The sequence below is a fragment of the Macrobrachium rosenbergii genome, chromosome 50 (assembly GCF_040412425.1).
Source record: "Macrobrachium rosenbergii isolate ZJJX-2024 chromosome 50, ASM4041242v1, whole genome shotgun sequence".
NCBI classification, from domain to species: Eukaryota; Metazoa; Arthropoda; class Malacostraca; order Decapoda; family Palaemonidae; genus Macrobrachium; species Macrobrachium rosenbergii.
Window position 1 is genome coordinate 31,180,301 of NC_089790.1, and position 16,162 is coordinate 31,196,462.

Below are 16,162 nucleotides of genomic sequence, written 5' to 3' on the forward strand. Positions count from 1 at the left end.
TAAGTGGCTATTTAAAGTTTTCCACATTTTGACATCCCAATGTTCACATTCATTACAAGTCAAGTCTGGCAAACAAATTCGACCCCTACAAGATGTGCAGAGAGTGTGTGGGTCTTAACGGGCTTTAGTTATTCTAGTATTACAGCCTTTGGGAACCAGAATCAGACATAGCTGACAAGTCAAAAGTTAATAAAGCTTAGAATGTCTAAGATCAGAATTATAACAGTCAAAATCGGTAGTTAGGTCTGAAAAAGAACCTGACGCTGTCTAAATATGCCCAAAAGGCTACCATAAAGAGAATACTTCACCAATTGTAGAACTACGACCAACTGAGAAGCTAAAGAACTCCAAAAATATGCTGCTGCTAAGGACTGTAGTACAGCCATCAGCCAGCAGAAACATATTGAGCTCTTTATGCTGGGCTAGTTCTTCTCTTACCCTGAAAGTGGGGGGGTTAGTTGCCTAACCAAAACAATTTCTAGCTGCCAGTTAATAGAAACTATAGCTATGTAATTACTTGGTAAGTTGCTTATATAAAAACTTTAGTCCTTATGTATAATTTTAATAAAATTTAGTCAAGTGTACATTACATAAAGTAGTAAAACCAACAGATGAACCTCTGTTGGCTGGGGATGTTAAGATAATAACAAAACTTAGCATTCAGCATCAAATAATTCAAATAATCCTGCCTATTTCACTAAAACACAAATAAATGAAATGCTAGCAGAAAGAAAACTACAATAATTACCTGATGCAGAGTCACAATCCTCGGTCTCTTGTTTGCTATCCCAAACTACCAGTTGTGAAAGAATTCGATCCCTGTTATTTTTCCAATAAGATAACATCTTATTTGTTTCTAAAACAGCCTTTGCTATGTCACCATGATAGCTACTCAAAGTATTATCTTCAATCTTATTCAAAAAATCTTTTGCCAAAGGGTTACCAACACGATTTCCTGGTCCATCTTTATGAGGTAGTGGTACGAAAACTACTCCAGGTATACCTATATCATAGGACGTTCCTTCAGAATTTTGGTTCTTAGATGTGCTCTGCCTCCCTCTTTTATCTTTATCTGAAGAATTACTCTCTCCTAACAGCAACTGCCAATCCTCTTCTGTTTCTGGAGAACCCAAACGTCGTTTTTCTCTATCTTGAATTACTTCATCCAGAGTTATTGTTCTTACATTATTTTTATCAGAACAAATTTCATAAAGAACATCAATTGGAAATTCTACTTTATTTTGTTCCTTTGCCTGAGGGACTTCATGGGATGTACTATGAGAGGACTGAAATTGTGAATAATTTTCAAACAAGGGTTTAAGGTACCCCCAACCATATCTTCTCTCATAATGAAGAGGGAAACCTTCCCAAGTAAGTTTAAGTATCTTTGGTACAATCTGTAGGCTGGTACTCATATTCTCTGGCTCAGGAGTACCTCCTCGCTCTCCAGTTTGAGCACAGAGCTTGCGATACCAATTTGGATAACCAGGTAACGTTTTCACTCTTCCCTTTGGTGTAGACCAATCAAGATTCCATAACCATGGGTCTCTCTTGTACCTGTCATTTTCTCTAAATGCTAAAGACTCTTGAGCTTGCCTCACTAATTCTTCATTTAGTAACCTTTCGAGTTCATGATATTTTCCTTCTGCAGCATTTACATATTTTTTCCAATTTTCTGAGACTGGAAGAAATGCTGACCCCATTTCCAACATTCCTGAAAAGGTCACAGGATGAGGAAATCTCTTAAAAAATAATGGAAGCAAGTTTTTCAAAACCAACAAGGTAGCTTTAACGTCATTAGCACAATAGCTCATTAAATTCTGGAAGTCATTACGTACATCTAATAATGTCCCTTTCACAAAAACATCACGAGGATCTTTTGTAAGATCATCTTTACAATAAAATTTATATACATCACTGAGATTGTTTTGACATCCAACAGACATCCAGGGAAGTCTTATCTTTGTTTCGCTTGCTTTGTTTTTCATAATCAGTGCTCTTTGTTCTGACACTAACCCACTCACAGCAATATGTAAAGACATAGTATCCACAAACCTCAATGACGAGCTCTTCAACTGATACTGCTCCCTAACTCTCAAGCGATCGAAACTAACATTATGCCCAACAACCACACGAGGTGCACACTCATTTTTGTCATCCCTCAATTTTGTCCTGAAGTTATGGGAACTCTCCAATGGGATCAAATCATCAACAGTTACTTCACCACTCTTCTCACAGTTAGAAATGAGGTAATCACTGCACCATGAATACCAATGCTTATCGGATACTGCTGTTGCTAATGTAGGATGACCACCTTCCTTAACACATACTTCTACATCAAACACTAGTGCATGGCAAGTTGGGAAATCCACAGAGGAAAAAGTTCCATCACTCTTGTACTGAGTCCAACCAGGAGTAAACTGCCAATGGTCTGGAAAACTAGGAAGAGTGCCTTGTATAAGTTTATTCAACAGCTCTTTATAAGGCTTACACTGTTCTTCTGCAATATAACAGAAATGCTCTTCAAGATTTGAGCCTTCTATTGATGGTATCCGAAAATCACTTTCTGGCAACACAGATGGTTCTTTGCCCCACAAACTTTGATCTTCAAGATGCATTTTACTACGAAGAAAATCTTCCTGCTGCTCTCTTGGTTGTTTAGGAGGAATTTTACCAAAGATCTGGTTAAATAAGGAAGATGAAAGCATCTGAATTCCTAAACAATTTCTACGAAGTTTTGACTCTTCCACAAATATTTCTTTAGTAGACACATCCAATGTGTGGGAAGAATTATTATGTTTTGAGAGATTCATTTCTTTGAGAGCGCCATAAATATTTTTAGATGAGGTACCTCTAGTTGTACCTTTATGAAAAGAACCAGTCCTTGTAAAATTTTTCTTGCCTCTATCATTGGCAATTTTTGTGAAATTAACATTTTCATCTTTTTCTAGTAAAATAATTTTCCTTCTGTTGGCAATAATATTGCTGGTTTTGCTTTTTGTAAATGGATACTTTGATCTAAACTTTATGGTTTTCAGATTATTGGTGTGTGTGTCTGCCAACTCTTTGGGTTTTGTTCTTTTATCCTGATCAAATGAGCTTGGAGAAACTTCAGAAATCCTACTGTTAGTATTAAAACCTCTTTCTGTTAACAAGTCTTTTAAAACTTCATTGACAGGCACAACTTGTATATCATTGCTTTCAATGTCTTTACTTTCAGAGTTTTCTCTATATTTTTCTGCAAAACTTGAATAGTCAGAGGAGTCCAAGTTTTCCCATAAAGCGTGTGTCTCTGAGTTATGAGAATCTTGTTCATCACTGATTCTTAGATCCTTGGAAATACTTCCTTTTCCAGATATTTTTAAAGTGTTTTTACTTGAATACCAACACATACTAGCACAACTATAAGCATCAACAACCACACAAACTGAATGCCCCTGATTTTTTCTTATTCTGTACAAACTAAAATATCTGGCTGGAAAACGTAAGGCCATTGTAAATCTCAGTCACGTTTGTTCAATCTCTTCACAAACTTTACGCCTTGAATCTACCTGAAAAGACAAAAGACAAATACTAATAAAAAATTGTGTAAAGATGTGAATTCTTAAATATTAATTTTCAATCTACACACCATTATCTTCAAAGGTTCCCATAAATTCTATCTACCTAAGACTATTCTAGCAATGTAAATGAAAAAAAAAAAGATGCACAAGCACCAATAACTCTACCCTTGTATATCTTCTGTGGTTAATTAAAACATTTCAAGAATTTAAAATGGTTCCAGACAAATGCAAATGCAAATATTTCCAAACAACTGCTACACGTTCAAGAGAATACTTTAACAACTAAGGTTTCTTCTGTAAAAACATGCTTGGGCTGTATAAGCAAAAATGATTGCAAACAAATTTTATTCAAGTTTATCACTCATACTCAAAGAAAAAAAAAAAGATCCTCAAAACACTGCAAGAAACGGATGTAAAACAAAAATCTAAGTAAACTATGAACAAGAAAATATACAATACTTTAATAACTAATCATCTGAATTCAATATACAGTATATAAGTTACTTCATAGACATTTATGAATCAGATAAAATTAAATAATGAGCAATCATTTTGATATGCATGATTCTTGGATCATTTTAATTCTGAATACAGGAAACTGTGGTAAAACAGCAGTAAGGAATTCACAAGGGTAGATACGTACCATTGTTAATAAAACTGCATGCCTAAGCAATAACAGACAATCACAAAACCTATCCAGCAATACTACATTAAATTTATAGGCAATATTCCATGTAATGGTAATAAGTAACCTACAGTTCTGCATCTGATCAAGGCTTGCATTCAACACTAAAGCCCTGTTCCAGATATATCAAGTGAAAGACTGGAGTTCATGAAATGGTTCATGGAAACTTATACAAATTATCTAGATAAAACATAACTTTGCAAAACCAAATAAATGATTTTACAAAGTACAAACCCATTATTTTACTTTTGCCTAGGCTGCAGTCAGCAGCAATCTCCAGACACTTCACAGAAAAAGAAGTCACGTTCTCCATCTGCTTTGGTATTTATCAGTTTTTTTAAAAGACCAAGTTTTAAGATAAATTTGTATTTTTCCTAGATACTGTATACAAATAGTGTGGAAGCTTAGTAACAAGGTGGTTGATCAGCTGACAAGCAGGTAAGTGGCAGGACACCACCCGCTAATCCCTCAGCAACCAGTCATTTTTTCCTTCGGTGAACAGAAACTATGTGGAGTTGGTTGACGTAGGACTACGATATAATGTTCTAGCATCTATGTCTAAGAAAAATACAAATTATCTTTAAAACCACATTTTTTCCTACAAAAATAAACACCATACCCTTTTACGCATGACTTACTCCTGAGGTGGGAGGACTCTTTCACAGAATTGACTAATGCTGTTCAAAAGGTTGAGAAACATGCAGGGTTGTGATCTTCTACGAAGTCCTGTAAGTCTCCACTAATAGCAAAAGGCTATAAGGACAGTCAGAAACCTACTAAGATATGTCAGAATCCCAGTCATGTATATGAGCAGGGGAGGCTGACTCCTGTAATCCCTTATACACTCTGCAATATGGATATGGATGCAGAGTATGATAGCTTATGTGATAGAGTTTTGTTCACCATGTTGAATTATAACCTAGGATAGACCCAAGGAATCCCTTTTCCAAACAGAGTGGACAAAAAGGGGGTATTCAGTAAAAATATCATCATCCCAAGAGGAAGGAAAGCAGTATACATCTGGCCCTTCTCCTTGTTAAATGAGGAGATGGAGAGAACACATGATTAGATCTAAGTTTTCAAACAGGTGCTCAGTTGGATAGTTTCCTACATTCACCAGTCCAACAGTTCAAAAAGGTGCAAGGAGGGACTGGAAATGTTTAAAGAACACACTGTCAGAAGGAGAGGTGCCAAGCTTGCCATCTAGTTGGCTGACACTGAAGAAGTGGCATGGGTAACATGACCTGACAGAAGAACTTGGAGAAAAACAACAAGCATGGAATGCCAGTCATTCTACAGGGACCTAATCACCATGGGGACTGAGAATACACTCAAATCTCACACAGAGGGAATAAAGTGTGGTAGTTGTATGACATAATTAAAGGAATCATGACAGATTACCTATCCCTAGAGTCAAGGTAAAGAAGCTAATATAATTAGAAGAAAAAATATGCATAAAATATAAAGACTGAAGAGAGATATTTCTAATTCTTCCATAGGATGAATGGAAGAAAATATCTTGAAGGCTATGGAGGAGTCAAGCTAGCTGCCATCAACCTCAGAGGAAGAAAGCATGACTAGAAGAACAAAGCCGTCACAAGAGAGCCAATGCCATGCATAGAGCCATCAAAATGCAATGGGTTTCCTGCTGAGGAAGGGGAAGCCAAAACCTTTTTCCAAAGGAAAATCATTACCCATACCTACCCAATGAAAGCCAAGTTCCAGGATCCTTCAGTAGGGAGCAATACTATCATGAGATTGGAGGGTAAGCACGTGAAAGCTTCCTTCCTCCATGTAGTGGGGAACAAGAATGTGTCTCATGAAGACAACAGGTAACAGCAGCACTGTACCTCCATAAGTGCTTCTTAGGATCTACAGTAGAAAGATTTCCTTAGAGCAAGAAAGAGGTGCACAGTAATGGAGTCTTAGGGGAATAGCAAACAATGCACCTTACTGGACTCCATACTGAGAAGCATCTTTTGAGGCGAACCAAGTGAAGACCTGACCAAGAATGATTAAGCAAATTGGTACAGAAGACAAAATTACTGGAAGGCTAAGGCCCCTCCTTGAAAGTAAGAATGAAAGCCTAATGAAAAATGGTATCTGTAACTGAAGGACTAGGTTTGGATAAGGATTGAACCCTGCAAAATCCATGCACTTCTGTTATCTCCTCTCTAACCGATAGCCCCTACTTCCCTCCTGCTTTATGGGTCAAACCCCTAAAATTTAGACTGGAAAGAAAACCAAATGAAGCCATGGCTACATCAAGGTAACACCTGCATAAGTTTCAAGGTGGTCACGGCCTCTGAGACTAACAGAAACCTTTCATATCATGTGTCTAGATCAAGAACCATTACAACTTTCCTTGGGTTACATAGCATAGGGATGTGAGAGTGACAGGGCCCTAAGCCACAGTGAAATGTGTCTGTACTCTCTGTCTCTCTCTAGGAAAGCTTCAGAGAACCTGGTGCTCTTTGCTCTTTGAACAAAATGGCAGAAAACATCGGCATTAAGTTATGAAACTGTTATTTTCATGATAAAATTAAGTTTCATATATACTTAGCAAGTAATTACATAGTTATTAGTTTCCACTCGTGTGGGAGCCTAAATTTTAAAAATCGTGGTAGCATTTCTATTGTTTTTGTGTAGGTGACTACCCTACCCACTATCGAGAAACAAGGGCAACTATGCAGAACTCACTTCGTTTGTGCCTTTATGTCCTTGAGAGGGGAGGAAGGAGGACTCCGATCTGTAATTACTTGGCAAGTACATATAAAACTTAATTTTATCATGAAGATAACATTTTCATATAAGTAACTTACCAAGTAATTACATAGCTGAATCCCACACTGACAGGAGGTGGGATACATGGACATATTCTACTCCAAAACATTCAGTCATGAAAATGAATTTGAAATAGACAATTTTCTAGCAATAAAACAATGCTTATTGTTTCCTTACCTGGTAAGGGAACTACTCCAGGTACTTACTGCCTCTGGTTAATGCTCATCTTGACTATAGTGACGTGGCAGAATAGCCGCAAGGCACCTCTACTTTTAAGTGGGAGTTTTGGAGCGAAGGACAACTCTGATGGCTCACAAAGCATAAAGAACAGGTGCCCCTGCCCTGGGCGCAGTACAGTGAACCCCCCTGATTCAGGGGGGATGTGTACCACAACCCATGCGAATAGCTAAAATCCACGAATACTTAAAACCCCTCTAAAAGCGTTTACAACTGTCTATTTTGATAGTTCAAAACGCCAAATAACCCTCTAAAAATGCTTATACCTGAATATTTTAAAAGTGATATAAAAAAAAGTGCATTTACTCACAAAAATTATATGAAAATACAGTAATTTGTGAATATTTCTCAATGAAAAATACTGCGAATTGGCAAATTTTCCTCGAATAATGTGTATACTGTATATGTTCCACAGAGAAATCCACGAATAGGTAAAGCTGTGAATCCAGAAACGCGAATAGGCGGGGGTCCTCCGTACTACATAAAAGGCATTGGTTTGTATTCAGACAGAATGCCATATTTTGAAAACTGTAATTAGCCTAACCTAGTTCTTATGAATTAAGTGATCTTCAAAGTGTAACATAGTTTTCTGGTAGTTCTCCATGAGATTTTGACATTTGGTTCCCATAACATCACCCCTTAGGTCTAACAACAATGGGGGTCCACAGTGGAAAATCAATCTACCAGCATCTTAGTCCTTAGGATCAGGTTAGGTGAGGAGCCCAAGGGTAGGGGTTTCCCATTCCATTACAGATAAAAAAAAAAAATTACACATGTAAACAAATATTGCTTCTAATTTACAGCCACCCACATCAGGCAGGAGATGGTGTCCTAGTTCAGGTTAGGTTAGGTTATGATGCATTCATGTATTTTTTTTTTATAGTTTATAGCATCCTAGGTCAGGTTAGATAACTATATTGGGAACGTCCAGGGAGCAGAGTACCCATTTTAGGTTAGACATGGCACCTTGGGTTGGGTTATGGAATATTACATTAGGATAGAGAGAGAGAGAGAGAGAGAGAGAGAGAGAGCTGCTTTACAATTTTAATTCTAGTCTAATTGTACACTATTTATGCCACTCATAATTTTTGCTAATGATATAACTGTGTATCACATATACTGTACTGCACACAAAAAATTTAAATAACACTGATATCTAGAGATTGTGAAGTATGTTGGCATTACATTTACCTGTGCACCACTAATCTACATTACTGGTAAACTGATCATTGTCTTTTCATTTTCTTGATACACTTGTACTTAATTAGACTACTATTCACTACAGTTACACTCATTATATACAATACAATACTTTTGGATGTCTTTATCTGATGACAATTGCTAATTGATCATTAATAAATAGGCTAGTTTTGGTAAGCTAGGCTAAGGTGACAAAAATCTTGAATGACAACTTTTGGTTGCTCAAGTACCATATTTTTGTTATTTTATTTTTAAAATAAGCTTACTACATTAACACCAAATTAGTCACTCTTATTTCTTAGTTCCTATCTAAATTAATGTAGGTTATCTTTTCATGGGGTAACAAGAGTTACAATAGGATTTTGGGACAGCCTCAAGGTAGCACAGTCCAGGCTAGCCTAGGCTTAGTCACTACAACTTTTCCAGCACTTTGGAAGTCTTCGCATCCACCTTGAAAGAAAAGAGGGGTTAGGCCTACTGTAATTATGTTTAATTTATATTTTACTTTAAACCATTATTGTATTTTACACTTGAAAATATTTTCTAGTTTTTATTGTGCACTTTGAAAGTTTCTTACTTCTGTTTTGTTGGCAAATGAGTACTTTTAAAGAAAGTGGACCCAACCGTCATATCCTACAATCTCAGAGGCCATAGTGGTTAAGCAAGGTTTCTGGGAGGGGCAAAACTTAAAATGAGTGAAACAAAAGGATGTTATTCCATTAATATTTCTCATTCAGATTCAGGTACATTACGGATTGTTTTCAACCAAATAAGCTGTCATGCACTCAAGTACAGACCTAGGTTAGGTTAGGGGTGATTGGATAGGTCATTTGCTAAAGAGACGAACATCAGAAACATTCAAAGCATACGTTACAACATAAGAAAGTCATATTTTTGAGTCCAATTCGATATCGGTTTAAAGTAAAATTTTACCATTTATTTCACTTGTGTGCTTATATAGGATTAACCCTTAAGGGACAGGCTAAATGTATATCAAGCACACCCCCAGACCAGGCAAACTTTAAGGTTGGCCAATTTAAGGAAAAAACACATTAATGGAAATGCACATGGTGTAAGAAAATAAAATTCGAGAAATTTTTCCCTACCTTCCAAAGGAAGTTGAAAGTGACTATTTACAACTCTGTGTGGGACTGCTTTTACAAGACATTCGTAAAAATATGTTAATTTTACTCAGTTATGCATGTTTTTTCTAATAATTTAATTTTTTTTTGTAAAATTATAATTACAGCTCACACAATAAGAAATAAAATCAGTAAAAAATTCTGAGTGCATTTGTTGTAAAATATTTGAGATTTATTACTGACATGGGGAGATGCAGTAACTTTTTGTGAAGTAAACATGTTTTTTCTAATATTTCTTTGCACTTTTCTTTGCAAAATTACAATTATAGCTGACATACTATCATAAAAGATAAGAACTAAAACCAACAGCAATCCCTGGGTACATTTATGAGATAATAAATAAAAAGACGTCATGGAGCGACAAAGAGGCAGTACATTCCCCACTGAAATCTCATGGCATATTGATTGATGTCTCTCCTGAGTTGAGCTAAATAGTAGCCATAATTCATTTATGGCCCACTGAAGTTCCATGAACATTTTTCCCGCTGAATTCATCCGCACTGAATGGCGCGTAATATTAATACTCATCGAAAGACTCCCGTCCATCACCCAAAACCTGTTATGGATACTCATATGAGGATTCGGTAAAATTACAGTTTCGGTCAAATTCGCATTTCCGATATATAAAAATATATTTTCCCTGGCGTAAATAGTATGTTTTCAACAAATCTGACTTTATTTCCTCCGCAAATGATCAAATTTAGAGATACAGGGCCCCCCTTAATAACTACGATAACGGGGTTCCACAGTGGGAAATCGGGGTTTTTGGGTGGGGGAATACAGAAAACGAGTAAAATAAGAGCTGTCTAACCTAGGATAGCGGGTGAAGATCCGCCAATAATAAAACCACATGCAAACTGCAGTCTAAGCCCAAGGATCTTTTGTCAGTAAGGGGGGTGGTGGAATGGCGCTGCGCGCCTTATCCGCGGAAATAAAGATTCTTGGCAAGCACGTTTATTCTGGCAAGCAAGTATTGTTGCGCTGCACGCGCCCACCACGGGTCTAGCGTGGCTGTACACAATACCCAACCACTTCACCTACTTTAAGTAGAATCAGAAGTTGCAGACGTCGAAGGATGGGGATCAATCTCTTCTGAATCACCCATGTGAACAGGCACATGCTCTGACTCAGACTGTGGAGGTTACAGGCGACTGGCGGTGATAAAAAAATGATGAAGCAGCTACTCCTCTGGATATCTGTGAACGAATAAAAACCGAGACAAATACTGCTGAAAGTATTCCGACCGATTACCAGGCCGTTTCACCCACTGCTTCAGTTCTCGCCAAAGACGTTCAATATTTTGGGTATGGGTGTCGGGGTTAGAAGAATCCACAAAATTTTCAGAATGATTTATAGTACGGTGCTCGTACCCAAGAGACTTTAGCGAGTTGTAAGCCAACCACTCATCACTTATAACAATACTGCCCCTTTTAATATTTTTTTGAATTAAAGGGACAAGCGTAGCAGCATCACGCTTTAGGGGCAATGGTTCGACAAAAGGCACAATACAAGTGTTTTTCGAAAGCCTTTCAATACCTCCGAAGACCCATACATCACTCAAAAGTCTTCCACGATCGTACTTTCCCTTTCCCAAGTGAGATTCGTCGATCTCCACGATAACCCCGTCACCACCAATCGCCTCCTGATTATCAAAAGCGTAATCAGTCACTTCCGAACAAAAACTCCTCCAGTCCACGCTAGTGGAAAGAGATAAATGGAGACCCTTCATGACCAAATGATGGTCCCAACACTTATGCAACCAATGGTTGACAAACAATATAAATTTCCAAGGTGGAAGATGAGACCCATGTAGAAATGTCCCTTTATAGTCACTTACAGTGTAATTACACAATCGTCTCTTTTTGGTTTTCGGGATTCGTGCCGACTGCTTGCAGTACCACAAATGCTTGTCTTCCCGAAAAACTAACGGTGAATCACACTTAGGACACTTAACACTCTTAGGAAGCACTGAATGTTCACGCAGAAACCTATTCACTACTTCTGGAGTTCCATTGTAATGTCCATGAAAACGTCCAATAATGTCAAAATAGGAAAAAGAACAACCGCTGCACGTCTGAACAGTGGAATCCATGGCAGTCAACTGACGCACTTTTTTAGAAGGACGGATGAATTCCAAAATCGCAGTTAATTGGATAATCTTCAAACAAAGCAACCAATCAGGTTTCAGCATTTGTACAGTACCCATAATTCATAAGCAAAAACAAAGGACGATCAGGCATTTTTACCCACAATACAGTGACAAAAAACAAAATACCATCGGGAGAAAAACTAACATAGCAGCATAAACACGTCCTTGGGATAACAATAAGGAAGAATATTCATCAGCAAATATCTCCGTAACCATTAATTTGCGCAAGATTTAAGTCAGTTTTTTTTATGAATCATCTAAAAAATGAATAAGTAAATAAATAACACATACTCGAATTTGACCGAAACTGTAATAATACCGAGGAAATTCCTGTCCATTAACGGTTAACTTAAAATTTAAGTGATCTTTAGGCCTACTTGCCAGAATGGTCGGGTTCAAGGCAGTTACAAGGAGCTTTAGGCCTATAGGCCTTGTGTGTTAACTAAACAGCCTACTTCCGAGGAGAATACAGTAATGTTAAATTTAGGAAAATTACATAAAAATCCATAAAACAATATTTTATACTCACTGTCTGCCTAAACGTATGACATTATCGGATACCGAATTCCAGGTACAAAAGTATGCCTATTTGCCTAGGCCTACTCTTTACATTTGACCAGACACCAGCTCAATATAGCTTGTTACTTTCAACTTCCCGATAATCCTCCTACTATGTTTTATCACAACTGCCATTCATAATTGGTCACCATACAACATTCTATAACCTAATCAACGGCTTAATACCCTAGCCTAAGCCCTAGCCTATTTGCAAGGTACTGCCGTAGGGCATTCGGGTCGTTTCGGCCGTAAGCACGTTTACGTGCAAAATGGGCGCCGTGTTTAGTACCAGCCCATTGGGGATGTACGTAAAGCATGAAATAATAATGGTATATACCAAAAACATAACGGTAAATACCATAAACATAACGTCTTACATTGTTTTGGATGTTACGGCCTAAATGACTTACGGCCGAAACGACCAGGACGGGCCGTAAGAATGAGCCCGCCCCAAAACTTTAAGACATTATAAAATACAGTGAGCTCGACTCAAACAGCTGATAATCTTATACCTTTATACTACCCATTTATAACTCTGGTTGAGTAACACAAAGTGAATCCTTTACGTAGAAAACGAAATTATTTTACTTTTAAACTCACACAATACTTTGAACACTCTTGTAGCTGCGGGTATTAGTAGTAGTACGTGAGGCTGTTACCCTTTGAAACATTCTCATGGCGCTTTGTCTTTTGATTGTTTTGATTTTTGTGAAAATTAATAATAATAATAATAATAATAATAATAATAATAATAATAATAATAATAATAATAATAATAATAATAATAATAATAATAATAATATAATAATAATAATAATAATAATAATAATAATAATAATAATACTTTATTTCGAATGTCAATTCATACACAATATTTTACAATAAAAAGTGGTGCTAAGAGGCTGAAATTTTTATTTATCATTAACTAAAACAATTTACAGAAAACAAAATACAATTATCAAAACAGAATTGGGAATGCCACCCAATGTGTATCTTACCAATACACATAAGAATCTTTTTAAAAAGTCATACAACAAAACCTAAAAAGCAAGCGAAAACAGGCTCAAATAAAAACTATATCATTCTCCATCAACATATGGACACACTGCATATATTCTTCCATATATAAAGCATAGATAAAGAAGAAACAGTTATAGATATCAGTAGAGTATTCTGTGCCATTCATCGTGCACTATAAATAATAAAAACGCATCACTGTCTTTCAGCGATCGTATAACTTAAAGGCAGGGATAACCAAGTGTCACAAAAACATGGGAAGCACTATTTCTTCGGGGGACCTCCCTCAGCCCCCTTATTTAGGCTGTCAAACCGAGTTAATGGGGCTTTTGGCCATTCATTGCTTAAAACAGTGAAAAGAGGAAGTTAAAGTGCTTGAACAAGATAAAGAGATACAGGAAATAAAGGAGACGAAGTACTAGTATCTAAAGTTTGAAATGAGAGAAGACCCCATAGTTGCACAAAGAAATAATGGTTAAGGAGGATGGGCAACAAGACTGAAGACAGGAAGCGGGAATGGAGATGAGGTAAAAGGCTAAAAAGTGGGTGCAGCTAGGGACCGAAGGGATGCTGCAAACACCTAGTATCTATACTCCACAGTGCACAACATCAGGTGCACTGACGACACTACCCCTTGATTTTCCTTGTCTAATCTTATTTTTTTATATATCATAATATCCTCTCCAAACAGATCTTCGAACTGTAAGATAGTTCATCTTTATTGTCTTGATACGAGTGCTGCAAGATAACTAAATCTGCTTCTTTAATCATTTCAATCTTTTATTTCTACCGTGCTCAGTTTAAATCTGCTAATCAGCGTTGTCTTTTTGGTGTTGTCATTCAAAGTCTTTTCTGTTATGCCCTTCTTGAATTTCCTTTAGACATTCAGGGTTGACTTTTCATGCATTTTTTTCATAGCTTTTTATAATTTCTGTTAACCATCTTTTGCTCTAATCTGCTCAGTTTTGCCTATAATTAGGCCTTATTCCTTCATCTAATTTGCATAATCCAAGTTGTTTAAGTGCTTTCGTACTGACCAAATGTTACCCCATTCAGGAGACTATTCTTATTACTGACAGTAAGTTTTAGATAGAGTAACTTGTTCTGCTTATCACTTGAGTGGACTGATGAAGCCCGATTTCCTATTATAAGCCACAGCATGCAAAATACCTTGGTACTTTCAGTATTGTTCTATCAACTTGTACATCTGTTTTTTGCTAGTCATTTTTACTAGTTAAGCGTCTCGTTATTTCCCTGGCGTACATAAATGCTCTTTTCAAATGTTTTTGAAGTAATCTTTCGAGTTATAAATCGTAACACCTAAATATTTTATGTGCGTTACTATTCTTGGTCTCTCATTGCACTGAATCGTCATCTACACTGTACCAGTCGTTGAATATTGATAAGCTTCGGTTATTTCCCCGGAAGAGGGACCTAGAATCAGCCGCAATACATAGAATCTCCTTCGTAATTCCTAACTTTATGTTTCCATGTGTTTCTAGCTTTCCTATGATCAGGTGCATTACTCGTAGGAAGAATATTGTTGACTCATTGCACCTTGCCTTAGGCCATCTGTTACTCTTTATTATTCTATATTATTTAGACAACGTGATTGTATCCAACTAGCAACTCATTCATTACCTCTATACGTAATCTATAGTTCATCATAGCTTCTGTAAGTTTCCTTCCATCCAAGGAGTCAAAAGTTTGCCTGAAATCTATTGAAAGCACAAATAAGGTATCTTCCATATGTCTCTTAGATACAGTATTCGAGTATATGCAAATTATCTATCCATTTTCTCTGTGCAGTAAAACCTGATTGCAGCTCATGCATTTCCTACATACTGTAATTCTAATGTGTTTACTTTTGTCTTCATAATCCCCATAAATATTTTAAGCTTTCGGACGGACGGCCGATAGGCACTTCACTTACCGACGTTGCACCGACGGACATTTCACCGAACGGTTATCTGACCGAATAGATGCTTGACCAAAAATAAACGACCGAACAGATAACTGGAATATTATAATAATACGTCACATTCGTAAGGGTATGTATATGGCTCATCAGCCAACCGGAGTCATTTACTCCTCCTCTGTTTAAAAAGACGTCTGTGATTGACTGTGGGTTGTACATGTCATTCTCTTGAAAAGTTGAGATAATCTGAAAGCGGCCTGGTCTGTCGTCTTTTTTTTTTTTTTTTTCATAATGCACAGATTTATGTCAAGTGACAATGTCTCCTATGGTTGTGGCATGCGCTTCTACAAAGATAAATGGCCTGACATAGGACTAGGACTCCTCTCAGGTCAGGAGATCGCACAAGGACCTCAAATCCTCCGTATAGATGCAAGGTAAGGCCTTGTAACTCTTGCAATGATTAATAGGTTTAATTCTAGTCTAATCATACCCCGGTGACCAGGAAGGCAAACAACTAATTTCAAACATCGAATAGGAGAGGGGCGGCGGTCATTAATGAAAGTGTTTTCTAGTAACTCGTTTCAAATTATCCTTGGGTTTTTTAATCATGTACCGTTGCCGTTATGTATTTCTCTCTCTCTCTCTCTCTGCATAACTTTTTTGGAAGAACTATTCATCTCTACCTTTGCTCGATTGACGCCTTTCGTTAAATAATTCCTTCGATAGGCGTACTTGTTACTATCGGAACAGTGTCTTTGGGCACCCCATTGCCATAATGACACTGATGTCTCTACGACCAATTTTAAATTTAGAAAATTAATCCTTGCGATAAAGTAATATATTATTGATGACAAAGTGTTTAATGCCAATTAATTTAGCAATCTATCTAGTTTTTCGATTCGTTTATTA

At 36.9% G+C, this 16,162-nt stretch overlaps 1 protein-coding gene across 9 annotated transcripts in view; it reads right to left on the reverse strand.

Moving 5' to 3' along the window:
* The window catches only part of tam (DNA polymerase gamma, catalytic subunit tam), a 76,816-nt gene extending 63,800 nt beyond the window's left edge, over positions 1–13,016 (reverse strand). For 4 of the 9 annotated variants that reach the window (XM_067094401.1, XM_067094398.1, XM_067094399.1 and 1 more), the window contains exons 1-2: positions 12,831–12,962; positions 749–3,551 (exon numbers count right to left, since the gene is read on the reverse strand). In XM_067094401.1, coding sequence (XP_066950502.1) covers positions 749–3,494 — 2,746 coding nt within the window. In that variant the 5' untranslated portion in view covers positions 3,495–3,551; positions 12,831–12,962. Of the gene's footprint in view, positions 1–748; positions 3,552–12,289; positions 12,312–12,830 lie in introns of those variants that run through there. The other 5 variants (XM_067094403.1, XM_067094400.1, XM_067094395.1 and 2 more) reach the window with 3 other exon arrangements.
* Positions 13,017–16,162: the final 3,146 nt, after the last annotated feature.